We start from the raw sequence: 12123 nt of genomic DNA on the forward strand, positions 1-12123 counted from the left end.
GTGGAGAAAAAAGGCACACAGTGAGAGGGCTAGAGCAGGGAATGCTCTTCTCCAAAGGCTGACAGATCAGAGACTTTTTTTTACAGCTCCTGGGCAGGATGGGGAAACACAATCCTGCTTTGCAGCTTTCTGGGACAAGCTCTCCAGCTCCATGGGAAATCCCAGGGACTGTCATTGCTCGTGCGGGGGGTTGCCTGCTCTAAGAGCCGCTGGTTGATTTCAGTACCCAGGGCACTCGCTGGAATGGATTCAATACCAACTGAAGATGCTCAACATCTTGTGTCCACAGACAATTTGTAAAAAGTGAAGTACCTCCTACCATGGTAGCACTGCCCGCCTCCAGGACTTACCTGGTGGCCCTGCCGGGCCCCTCTCACCGGGTTGTCCCTTCTCTCCTTTTGGGCCAGGTGGTCCTGGAAGACCAGTTGGTCCAACCGGGCCTGGAGGACCAACCTGTCCAGGCAGCCCTGAAAACATTCAGAAAGGAAATTAGTTGGAAGTTTAGGCCACTGCTGAGATCAGAAGGTCTTTAGCAACCTAGGTACCAGGGACTCAAAGATGCTTTGAGGGATGCAAAGATGCAAAAAGGGTCTCAAGGGGGAGAAAAGCAGCTTTGCAAGGACAACACAGACAGGGTGGTACTGGTGGCCAGAGCTGGCTGGTAGGTAGGGCAGAAAAGCCAGACTGGACCTTGCTTCTCCTCTTCTGCCTCCGATCTTTAGAGAAACAAGCATCTTCCCACACACAAGGCCCACCGAAGAGCCAGCAGGACATGTACTCCCACTGGGACCTGCCGGCAAACTGAGCCCACACTGTCCCCTTCCTTCCCACGGGCTGCCTGACTCTGTGGCCCCTCCAGCGCTCCCCTGCTACCTTCGGCCAGCTGGGCCTGGCAGCTCCCTGGCAGCCCCAGTGTATCAGAATACACAAAATGTACTTGCACAAGCAAATCAAACCCACTTGCTCTGGCGGCTCTATCCATACCACCTGAGATTCTGCATCAAAGATGTTTCCCTGTTTTCTCCTGTTTTCCTTCACCTAACAAGCATACCATGCTGGGCACGAACATTTGTCGTCCCAAACTGAAATCTGTGCACCCACAGTTGCGATGCAACTAATTTATAACTATGAATAGGGTGCTGAGCAAACCCATCTGGAAATACCAGTAACACAATAATTACAGCCCAGCAGGATGCTTCTTGGCAAGTCCACTCAGACCCACAGTAAGCCTACGAAAGGTGCAGGCAGCATTTGTAAAAAAGTGCTTATTTCTGATGACACTGAATAAAATCTTAATTTTGTTTTCTTTATCAAAATAATAACGACACTTGGCAATTTTTTAGTGTTTTTCAGAAAAACACTGCGTGTCTTTGGCTGATAAAAAGTAGTAGCTGCTTTGGAAAGATACACTTAAATGCTGTGCGAACATCAGTGAAGCCTTTAATACCTTGGAGAGATGGGTGAGTTAGTCTGTCTCTCAGATTAAGTGGTTAATGGTTACAATAAACGCATTAACTGTCAGAGCCAAGAGAGTCAGACGTTCCTGGTTTATGGGCTACCAAAGGGCTTTGAGCATTTGAAAACAGTGGCAGATGCAAGCTACAAATCCACAGGAAGATCTGTCTGAGTACAAAGTTCAGCGCGCTCAGATTTCAAGTTTTACTCTGTATAGTACGTACAACCATAACCCAACCGAGTGTCAGTTAAGTTCTGATAAACTCTTCAGCAGTGTCCTTCCCCTTGCCTGGCACCAGAAGAGGTACCGGACCCTCCAAGGGCAGCGCCAGGAGAACCCGCTGCATGTAGGGGGTGGAGGAGACTGGATGGGACTAGAGGGAGAGAAGGAAAAAAGGAAACAAGCCGGCCAGCTGACACCTTCACAGCGGGTGCCGAAGGGAACAGAGCTACAGAACAAAAGCCAAGGCTCACAGAATTTGCAGCTCTGATTTTGAATCCAGTTCCTACCCTACGCGTGGGACAGCCCACCTGGGGCACAAAACCTTGTCCCCCCAGACATTCATCCCAACTCTCTGCATTTCTCAGAATGCAGCACTGATCCCCCAGTATTAGACCCCCTTGAAAGATTACCCTTCCTCTCCTTTTTTTTTGCCATTCTAGAGACAAGTCCAATTTTTTTTTTCTTAAAAAATGTAATCTATCCAATGAAAAACTGGGCAGACTGAAAAAATGAGATTTTTAAAGGCTGTGTGTGGGAGTGTATGTCTATAGTTTTGATTTATTCAGTCAGCAATAAACACCTGATTTAATTTGAGTATTGAACAAGGAATTAAGGTGTTAATTTGGATGAATTTGCTTATCCACAGGACACAAACTGCAGACTGGACTTTTCTGTGAACAGAGGATCTCCTTTAATGGATCTCACCTGACAGTGGATGTGGTACTTGGCAAGCCCAGGCAGGTGATCAGGAGCCCATTCAAGAGAGCAAGAGAATTTGGCCCCAGCATTGCAAACGGCCTTGCCCCACTACTGAAATCCTCAATGCACCTGGAACTTCATTGCAGCACACTGCAGCAGAAACACTGTTTTGAAAGCACAACACCCTGTGCTGCTGAGTGTGGGTCAAAACATTTCCTTGCTTGTATAAATCAGCCTCAGTCCTTCAGCTGAACCTTTATAACTCAATCCTGTGAACTTCTGCAGACCAAGAGCAATCATTTCCTGCTAGCATCCTCAATCACGCTGCTGCAGCGGAGCTTTAAAGAAACTGGCACTTACTCCCCTGAAGGTGGAAAGTGCTGAAGGAAAGACTGGGACAAACAGCACTGAGTAATGTGACAGGCAAATGCTCATACTGGTGACAAATGGTGTTACCAGCATAAAAGAGACAAGTGCAAAAGGGAGAAGAAAGAGGGGAGGACTCAGGGAAAAGGGGGGAGGGAAATGAATAGGCCAAATCTTCTCTGGCATAAATCAGCTCTGCTGCAGTGGCGTTGCCTTCAGAGAGCTGAAGCCCATGGCGAGTGTTTATCCTCCAAAACCATGGAACAAAAGGCCACTGGAAAAATACGGAGGGTGAGGGAAAGGTACAGGGTGAGTATTCTACTGCTGGAGACCAAATCAGACATGCGGAGACCTGGATTTTCTTCCTGGCCTTGTCATTACCTGCAACACACCATCTGTTCCCTCTGCTTCCCCAAGGTTTTCTCTGTACAGGAGCAGGGAGTTCTCTGTTTACACAGAGCTTAGCAAAATGAAGCGTGACCATCCCCAGCAGCTCTCGGTGCCCTGGCAGGCAATACCAGCGAGATAACGGTGTTTTCTCCCATCACTCAGCACATGCCCTGCTTGCTCTAGCCATGTGTCCTCCAGTGAACTGCCTCTCCACTGGGCAACGCTTTCCATCCTCCGTGTGCTGGGGGAACTGAATGGCTTGATGACGACAGAGCTGGCATTCCGCCTCTCGAACCAGAGCAGGCCACAATCAGATAAAACCCAAAGAAGAAACCCAGCTTCTCTGCAGCCGTGAGGCCTCAAATCCCTGAGGACTCCTGGCCGCAGGACCCTTCTGCTTTTTGGGACATATCATGTCCCAACCATCACAACATTCTGTGCTTTGGAAGAGGAAATAGCAGAAACCATCAACTTACCCTGTGGTATTAGCTGCTCCTCTGCACCTCTGTGTCCTTTAGGCTCTAGTTAAGAAGGTCCGGGTAAAAAAAAACACACCAAAAAACACAAAAACACAGATATGAAAAATTAGGTTTCTTGCTGCCAACTGGCTCAGCCACACTATATATATTTTCTTAATAATCAACAGGATACATTTTACTGACTAACAAGCTGATCAGAAAGGCCAGTGGTGCAGCTGTCTCAACAGCTCTGATTGCTTTTAAATGATTGTCTATTCACAGTCCTGTCACTCACAGAAGAAATAACTACCCTAGTAAACAGTAGCAAGTTTTCCTGGACCTCAGCCTGGAGAGGCATCAGCCAGCCCAGAGCTGTAGGGTCACCCAGAAACAGTCCTACCATTCAAAGCACCTAGTCTGTATCAACCATTGCTGCGTTGGGCACCAACCTTCTGCCCTTAGTCCATCCAGCTGAGAAACTCGGTGGCATGCAAGCTAGGATTTGGATTTGCTTTGGCTGAAAAACTAGAAACAGGGCAAAGTAGGCAATAATTCACAAAAAAATCTGGAGAAGGGGATGGGAGGGGTAGAGGCTTAGCTTTTCATAACCCCAAATCACACACGACAGTCGGGTTTGACTTCTACCAACTCTAATATCACACTTACCGAAAGATCTCCCGAGGTGTGCAATCTCTGTAAGTGAACCTGGGGTGGGCTCTGAGCAAAAGTCACAGTACAGTGTCAAAATCCCGCAAAACAGGCAGTCCCCCACCATCCTAAACCATCTGTGTGAAATACCCTACATTCCACCAAAACCGGCAGCGCTGCTTTTTGGCTAGCTTTGAATTGTAGGTACAAACTGGTGTGGGGAGGGAAGGGAGCCAAATGTGAACCCAGATCCATGAAACATCCCCACAGTGTGTGGGGATGCTTAGCAAGTGAGCAAGCAAGCTAAGCAACGCTTAGCAAAGCAAGCACGACAGAGCTCGGGTAGGGGCTTCAGCAGGGAATTGCATGTCAATAAGCAACTCAACTGATCGCTTCTAATTGCCAAAAGACACTGTCCTGACTCGAAATGGTCCACTGCATTCCTGATACCCAGATGTTATGCTAGAGTTGTTATTTTGCACTAGGTTAAATAAATCAAGGCTAGAAAAAGAAGAGGTAACAGTGAGCAAGGACTGCCCCCGGTAGCACACACATCAGCCGGCTGTGTGCAGAGCCTGGAAGGCTGGCTGACAGGACAGAGTCGCGTACGGCTTGGGCATCACCACCTGCTTTTTGGAGATGACCACTAGCTACCTCCTGGATTTACTGCAGGGGTGGAGGGTGCTGATGCTGGACCATGGAGTCAGCCTGATGCAAGCGCTACGGGGGTTCTGTTCAGTTGGGCAGCACTGCCAAAAGCCTGGGCGAGCAGCATTCGCTGCTCCTTGCTGAGCAAGAGGATATAATCGCATGCACACAGCCTCTGAGAGCAGAGAACTTTGAGTGGAAGGGACAGAGTTTTCAGTACTTTTGCTCCATTGACTTTAGTACAATGAAGTGCAGGTGCAGAGATACTGCGACAGCAAAAATAAATGACATGGGGAAGGCAGAATGAGCATATAATGGACACCAGGGGAAACTGCTTTAATTCAATTCCTGGCAGCCATCACCGTGGTTCTGAAAATACTTTGCAGAACATATTGTTAGTGAACCTCCCTCCGTGTTGTGGCATCCTGTCAAATTATAAACATGGACGACATCTGGTCTATGTTGGTTGCTCCAAGTCTGCTGCAGCCATGAAGGGCTGCCATAATAAACTGCTCGGACCAAAAAAAATAAAAAAAATAAAAAAAATAAAAAAAAGAAGAAAAAAGCAAAGTAGGCCCTATAGAGGATAAAGAACTAAGAACTGCTTTGGGAGCAAGCAAAGCAACTGACAGCAAGGTTTGGAAAGACAGGGTTTTGGAAGCAGAGAGCAGGGATCTTGAAATGAGAATGCCAAGGTCAAGGAAATTCAATGCGTGGGGATCTGTCTAGCCAAGTGGGCTCAGAGGGAGATTTTCTTAAAAGTGTATTTTTTTTTCATGCCACAAGAGGGATCATAAAACAGCCCATTGTGTTTATGGCAAATTTAAAAAAATATCATGCAGACTACAACTGATGTTGCTATTCATGGGAAAGTTTTTGTCCTAATAAAACCAAGAATTACCCCTACACCCCAGGCCGTTACCTCCCCGCACCGCTCCCAGATGGGGAGACGCTGCCTTCGACGTTCAGTAGGTGGGTATGAATTGTCGCCCTGTGATCCCAATACCTCCCCGAAGTTTCCTCAGGAATGCTTCCATCTATCCAGGCCTCAAAACCCCACAGTCTTTGGACTTAAACCACGTACACTGAAACACACGGGCAGGCACAGTGGCCCTGCTGAGGTTAACAGAAACCTGACTTGCCAGAGACCAGAATCAGCTCTCAGTAGAGGCTTGTGCCAACAGAAATTGGGGCTAGGACAGGCCACTAAGGCTGACAAAATGGAGCTGAATATGTTTCTGGGCTCAGCTGCTTTCCTCCAGGAGCATGCTTGCTCGGCACTGGCTTAACTTAAGGAGGGGCAAAGACACAGGGAGAAAAAGAAAAGCCGCAAGTGCCGCTCCCTGTGAAGGGGTGATCCTCCCTGCTGCACGGGCCGTGGCGAGGGACCCTGACGAAAGCACGTCCCACTTGCTGCAGCTAAAAGGATGCTACAAGGTGGGATCAGGGAGGACTGAATCCTTCCTTGCCTGTGAGTCCACATGGGTGCTGGCGTGCAACCACCTCTGTGCTGACAGCTCAGCAGAAAGGGAGAGACGTGAGGTGACATTAAACCATGAAAGACTGAACAGCCGCTGGTTTAGAGCCATCCTGGCTCAAAAGCTAAATAACACTGCCTCTAACCCTAAGAGGGGCTGAAAGCTCTCGAAACCTCTCTCCACAGGGCAGTTTTCCTGTTTGCAAATGCCTGCAGCAAGCGTTTGCAAAGACCAAAGCTGTGGTGTCCCTGCTGAGGGTGCAAGGCGCAGCCACAGAGGCACTCACACCCCAGGCTGCCCGCCCTGCGCCCATCACGCAGCACCACCCCAGTGCGGCCGCTCCGTCAGCAGCTCCTTGCTGCAGCAAACACGGCAGCAAACATGCCCACAGAGAGAGGAGTTGCCCATCTGAAAATCTTAACCCTCTTCTCCTTTACAGAGCAGAGGGAAGGAGCTGCCAGTGTTTTCCTCCAGCCTCTCCCCTGCAGCTCCCAGTACTACAGCAGACTGACACAGCTCCCTTTTTTTACCTACCCTATGTGAATCCTCTGTGTAGGGTGTGTGAGTTGGTGAAGAGAAGGTTAGGCTTACCAACAGATCCCACTGTTTTTCTTAAGACAGTCCCAGGATTCAGCAGGGGAAACGCATCTGGTAGCAAATCGTCGTACCACGTGGCCGTTGTCCCAGTGATCGGCAGGTTGTTTTCCAGTGCTGGGCTTCGCTCCGCAGCCTCGAGCAGAAGGATCTAGACAGGGGAAGGCAAACGAGATCAGCAGGACTGTTTCATACATGGTCATACATAATCCTGAAGAGGTCCTGAAACTCCTCTCCTTGACAGCAGGAGCTGTGAATAACTGCATCACAGATCGCAGGGCTTTGGTATTAGAGCTCTATCAGTTTTCTGGAAAGCAGCGCTAATTACTGTAGGAAGGTGCCGTGTCCTGCACAAGACCTCCTTGGAGAGGCTTCACTGCTTCCAGAGAGGCTCAGCCTCACACAGGCTTGTCTCCCTGGTGGAAAACATCAAACCAGGGACCGGAGCTGGTGTTAGGAGACAGCATTTTACTGCCATGTTACGTGTCAAACCCAGAGTTGTAAGGTCAGAAGTTACTGAGAGCTGGTACGTGGTGAAGGCCTGTACCCTGGATGCCCACGGTAGTAAACTGAGGTGCCCCAGGACAAGTAATGGTTTTAAGTCAAAGCACAAATGCTGACCAAATTACAGATGATGAAGAATATGAAGCTTTTAAAGAGCTGAGGTGCTTTAATTTTTGAGCAAATAAAAAAAGGCAGGCAATTTCCTCAGAGCTCTACTTAGAAGTAATAGGAGATATATATATATATTAAAACTCGCAACTGTTTCTATACCTTGTAAACACACTACCTGCAAATAAATCCACATCCCAATGTGCGTCCCTGAGCTATTGGGCCATTTACAACCTAAGCTCCTGGGCAAAGTGACCCCGTTTCCCCTGTATGATTTTTAAACCGCTATTGATCATGCTGTGCTCCCACGGCCACTGGTGGCCCACAGGGAAGTGGAACTTGGTCTTTAACGTGGCTGAAACAAACCTAAACACCCACAAGAAGTAGAGGGATGGAGGACCCAGGTGGACTCTGCCCACTGACAAACTCCAGTAAAGCAAAGCCCAGGAGAACATTCATTGTGCTTCAGAATCAACATTTTAAATCCCATTTTTCACAAAACTAGGATTTTTTTTTAAAATAAATTGTCTATTTTAATCTAAATGCTTCATACCCCTGCCTTCCCAGCCACTATGCAAGGATGACACAGCAAGTAGTCTACAGATTTCTTTTGAAAAAGCCCAACCCATCAGCAGCACTGACCTGGGGTGCCAAGCCCACATACCCTGCTGCAGATGGATTTTACCCCAGGGGCTCGACAGTAGCGAGGGAGGCCAAGGGCAGCGCCCACCCCGCTGGTGGGGCAGCCCCTGCTTTAGCCCTGCCTGGGATGCAGCTGCAGCCCTGCCGACCCACCTGGCAGATGGATTGGCCCCTGGCACAGCTGCCTGCTCAGGATAGACACGGGCTGCCCATCAGGTAGGAGCAGGGCTGAGGTTTCCAGAACAAGAGTTTTGATCCAAGCATCCGGCATCTCCAGCAAAGTCTGCTTTCTAGAGCACAATGCTACATGGAAAAATCGAGGAGCGCAACGCCGTGGTTTGTTATGGCACCATCTCTTCCTGTTTGGAAACCACCTAAGCAAATACTGATTTTGGGATAAGGGAAATAAAAGAGAGCATGGCTCAAACTTTCCACTAAATCCCTAGAAGTTTCAGCTTTTACATGCTGTGTTGTCTGTACATAATGAAGTCACATTGCAATTATAAATGAGAGTGACTTGGCTCCGCTTGTTTGTTTTTAACTTGCAATTATTACAAGGTTTATCACTTATTTATTACAAGGCATGGCGAGAGCCAGTATTGCAGCAGCGCCAGAAATGATGAACTTCCTGCAGAATGTACTGGCCTGACAGGGGTGAATCAGAAACTAATTAAACTGGGAGCTAGGTTAAGTGCAAGGGAACTGAACCTCAGCTGTTGCAAACAAGCAAGACTCATCCTTTACTGCAATGATCTTTATTCACGGAGCCAGAGTCTTGCTTTCTCAGTAATAAGCAAGCAACAAGGAATCGGGTCACAATGCTTTTGTTCAGCTGGCTTCTCTAATGCCAGGCAAGAAATCGCTTCAGTCTGTCCTTGCACTTCCGTGCTTCTACCCCGTGATTTATTTGTCAGACTTTCAAGGCAACATGCTATCAGTTCAATAAACACTGAAGCATGTGCCTTACCATAATCACGCTTAATTCCCATTGACGTGGGACTCAAGTGTGCGTTGAATAACTTTCCTGAATCCCTTTATGCTATTATATTACCCTCTTACTTCCCCAGCAAAACACCTGAATGTTGCCAAAGCGTCCTCAGCAACAGGGGCGAAACCCCCTGGAGGTGGCAAATTAAAGGGGCTCCAGCCAGGGCAGCGTCAGGATGCTCCTGCTGTGAGAAAGGACCGACAAGGGCTGTCTTGGACAGCATTTTGCCACAGCTCAGCAGTGCTGGGGGAAGAGATTATATTAATTCAATAGCAGCAATGGTCAGAGACCAGCAGACTGCAGGGGTCCGTGGCCCTCCCGGGTGGTGCGAGCGGCACTAGCACAGCTCTGCTGAAGGTTGCATCTGGAGTGGAACAGCTCCAAATCATTTTTATGGGTGATAATAAAAACGTGTTACCACATAATCAACACAAAACAGTGGCAACGGTATCCTTTTCATTAAAACAACATGTTTTAAATGAGCGCTCTGCTGATAAACGCTGTAAAATATTTAAAGGCATGCACAGAATAATCCAGTGTGCTCTTTTATAAATTGACTATATATACTTAGCAGTCGTTAAGGCTCAAACCATAGTTACAAGTTTATTTTCTCTGGGCACAAAATGATAGAGGTCAGGAAGTCTCCAGGCTTGAAATTGCTGAGAAATTCTAGTTTTTATGATTAGGACTGAAGAGGTGCCCAAAAGAAATAAAGCAGAAAGAAGCTCTCACATCCGTGAGATCCACAGAGCCAAACTAAAGAAGGAAAAGCACGAGGGATTTAGTCACATTCAAAATCTCAAGCTCTACACAGTTCTTTCAACAAGGAGCGTCCTCTCACAAGCTAGCACAGCACACAGCACTAATGGGGGTCCTTACACATTATTGAAATAGCGCTGGAGCCACTCATCTATTTTCTGTCACGTTCTGTTTTTCTTAAGGCTGCCATCGCTGTAGTCAAGGGACTTGAGGAGAATTCCCACTTTCATTAAACAAAAAAAGAAATTTTCTAGCCCTCTGAGTAAACTGCTGGAAAATGATACCACAGAGGCTCACAGCCAGAAAGCAAATTAGCAAAATGTGCAATGTATTAAAGTCTCGGTATTAAGCTCTTGGTATTTTCTAGTCAATAAGGTTGAGGTAGAGAGAGGGATAACACCAAGTGAAGAAGAACGTGTGGTTTTCATTGGAAAGACTCATTGGAAGCAGTGCCCACCTCTGCTGCCGTTACCACTTCCAATGAGGAAGTTATGGCTCCGTGAAGAATGGAGGCAGGAAACACCCTGATCCCATCATATAAAGGAAATAAGTCTTGATGCCATGGGTCACGTTAGTCAGCCAACCAAGCAGAGCAGGTACAGAGAACCAGCTGAAGGGCTGTGCTTGTGGTTGCTGCCTGCGGTGCAGGGAGGGCAGATCCCCACAGAAGACACGAAGGCTTTTCCTCCCTGGTTGCACTGCATTAAGGATGGCCTCGACTCAGCAAAACACTCGGGCTTTTGTCTTTTTGCACGGATGGAAGCAAAAAGTCAAATCTGAGCCTAAACGGACAGGCTGAGCTGGAGCCTCTGGCAGCAGAGGTCCCAGCGGCATGAGGGCTGCTCTCTGGTTTCCAGACCCCACCTCTCAGATGCAGCTGAACTGGGTCAGAAAGCTGGAAAGAACTGAAATGGGGCCACGTCTCCTGCCAACACTGCAGCGGGAGCCGGGCCCGAGGTAGGAGATGGCGTGTGAAGGCGAAGGGAACGCAGGAGCGATGATGCACTGCACTGGCCCAGGAGCTCGCAGGCCAGCGCCAGCGGCAGAGGTTATTGCCTGCAAAACTCACCCCCGGGCCCTCCGAGTCCCGCAGAGCCGCCGGGCTCACCTCTGTACAGCATCTGGCGCTCGCTCTTCTCCCATGGCTCAAAGCCTGGCTCTTCGCTGCGGGGCCCGCTCACGTGCAGGGCCCTCAGCAGGGACATTAGTGTTATGTGCCTGAAGCTCAGTCCCAGCTTACTCAACCCACCTCCCCCTTTCCTATTTGCCAGCATAAACTTTCTAAACTTCAGACACATACCACATTTCTTGCGTCAGATCAAAACCTCAGGCCAGGGACAATGGAAATGGGAGGAAGGTTTTCATCTTCTTGAGATGTTCAGTGTCAAAGGACTTTTTTTGGCTTGTAGTGGCTTTCAAGAACCCTATTTTGGTTGTTCCCACACATCAAAAGAAGATTTCACAAACACGGCCTCCGCCCATCATCCGTCCTCCACTCGCATTCCTGATGTCCCGTAACTAGTAGGTGCTAGAAACAAGGAAAGAACAGCTGGGCTTCCAAAGATTTCAAAATTGATACAACAGGGCTCAGAATGCTTTTTCTTTGGATAAAAATCCATGGAAATGCAGGGGGAATCATCTGACATAATCCAGATGGATATTATTAATTAATAAACAGGATATTTGGTCTCTTGAAGCACTGGCGGAATCAACTCCCCTCCATCCCTCTCTAAAGAGGAGGGAAAGAAACTGCATGAATCCAGCTCATAAGCTAAAAATTCCAGTGTAAAATAAGATTCCCTTGATCTTGTGAAGACACAAGCTGATTAATAATGGTAATTGCATAACTTGTTGGACATATCTTCCTTTATAACAAATTATTTGGCAAAATGCAAGAGTTTTTTAATCATTCATCAAGACAGAGCTAAACAGGGAGTTTTACAAAATCTGATGGAGAATGGTATCTCTCTTGTAGCAATATGAAACCTGTGAACGCAAGACTCCAACACAGATGCAATTGCTTGGTTTCAAAAGCCAAAAGACATTCAATAAGTGTCCACTAAAATCTGATGAACTGGGTACCCAGAGAGAACCTAGGTGACTTCATCCTTATTACATGTTAGAGGCTTTGGCCAAAGAGGACAAGCTAATTAGTACATGGAG

At 47.9% G+C, this 12123-nt stretch overlaps 1 protein-coding gene across 7 annotated transcripts in view; it reads right to left on the reverse strand.

The window, feature by feature from the left end:
• COL26A1 (collagen type XXVI alpha 1 chain) overlaps nucleotides 1–12123 on the reverse strand; it is a 195399-nt gene that overhangs the window by 25186 nt on the left and 158090 nt on the right. For 5 of the 7 annotated variants that reach the window (XM_037375062.1, XM_037375063.1, XM_037375061.1 and 2 more), the window contains 4 exons: nucleotides 6957–7110; nucleotides 4258–4308; nucleotides 3610–3654; nucleotides 351–467 (listed from right to left, as the gene is read on the reverse strand). In XM_037375062.1, the coding sequence (XP_037230959.1) occupies nucleotides 351–467; nucleotides 3610–3654; nucleotides 4258–4308; nucleotides 6957–7110 (367 nt within the window). The remainder of the gene's footprint in view (nucleotides 1–350; nucleotides 468–3609; nucleotides 3655–4257; nucleotides 4309–6956; nucleotides 7111–12123) is intronic. The other 2 variants (XM_037375058.1, XM_037375059.1) reach the window with 1 other exon arrangement.

This window comes from Falco rusticolus, chromosome 1, assembly GCF_015220075.1.
Source record: "Falco rusticolus isolate bFalRus1 chromosome 1, bFalRus1.pri, whole genome shotgun sequence".
NCBI classification, from domain to species: Eukaryota; Metazoa; Chordata; class Aves; order Falconiformes; family Falconidae; genus Falco; species Falco rusticolus.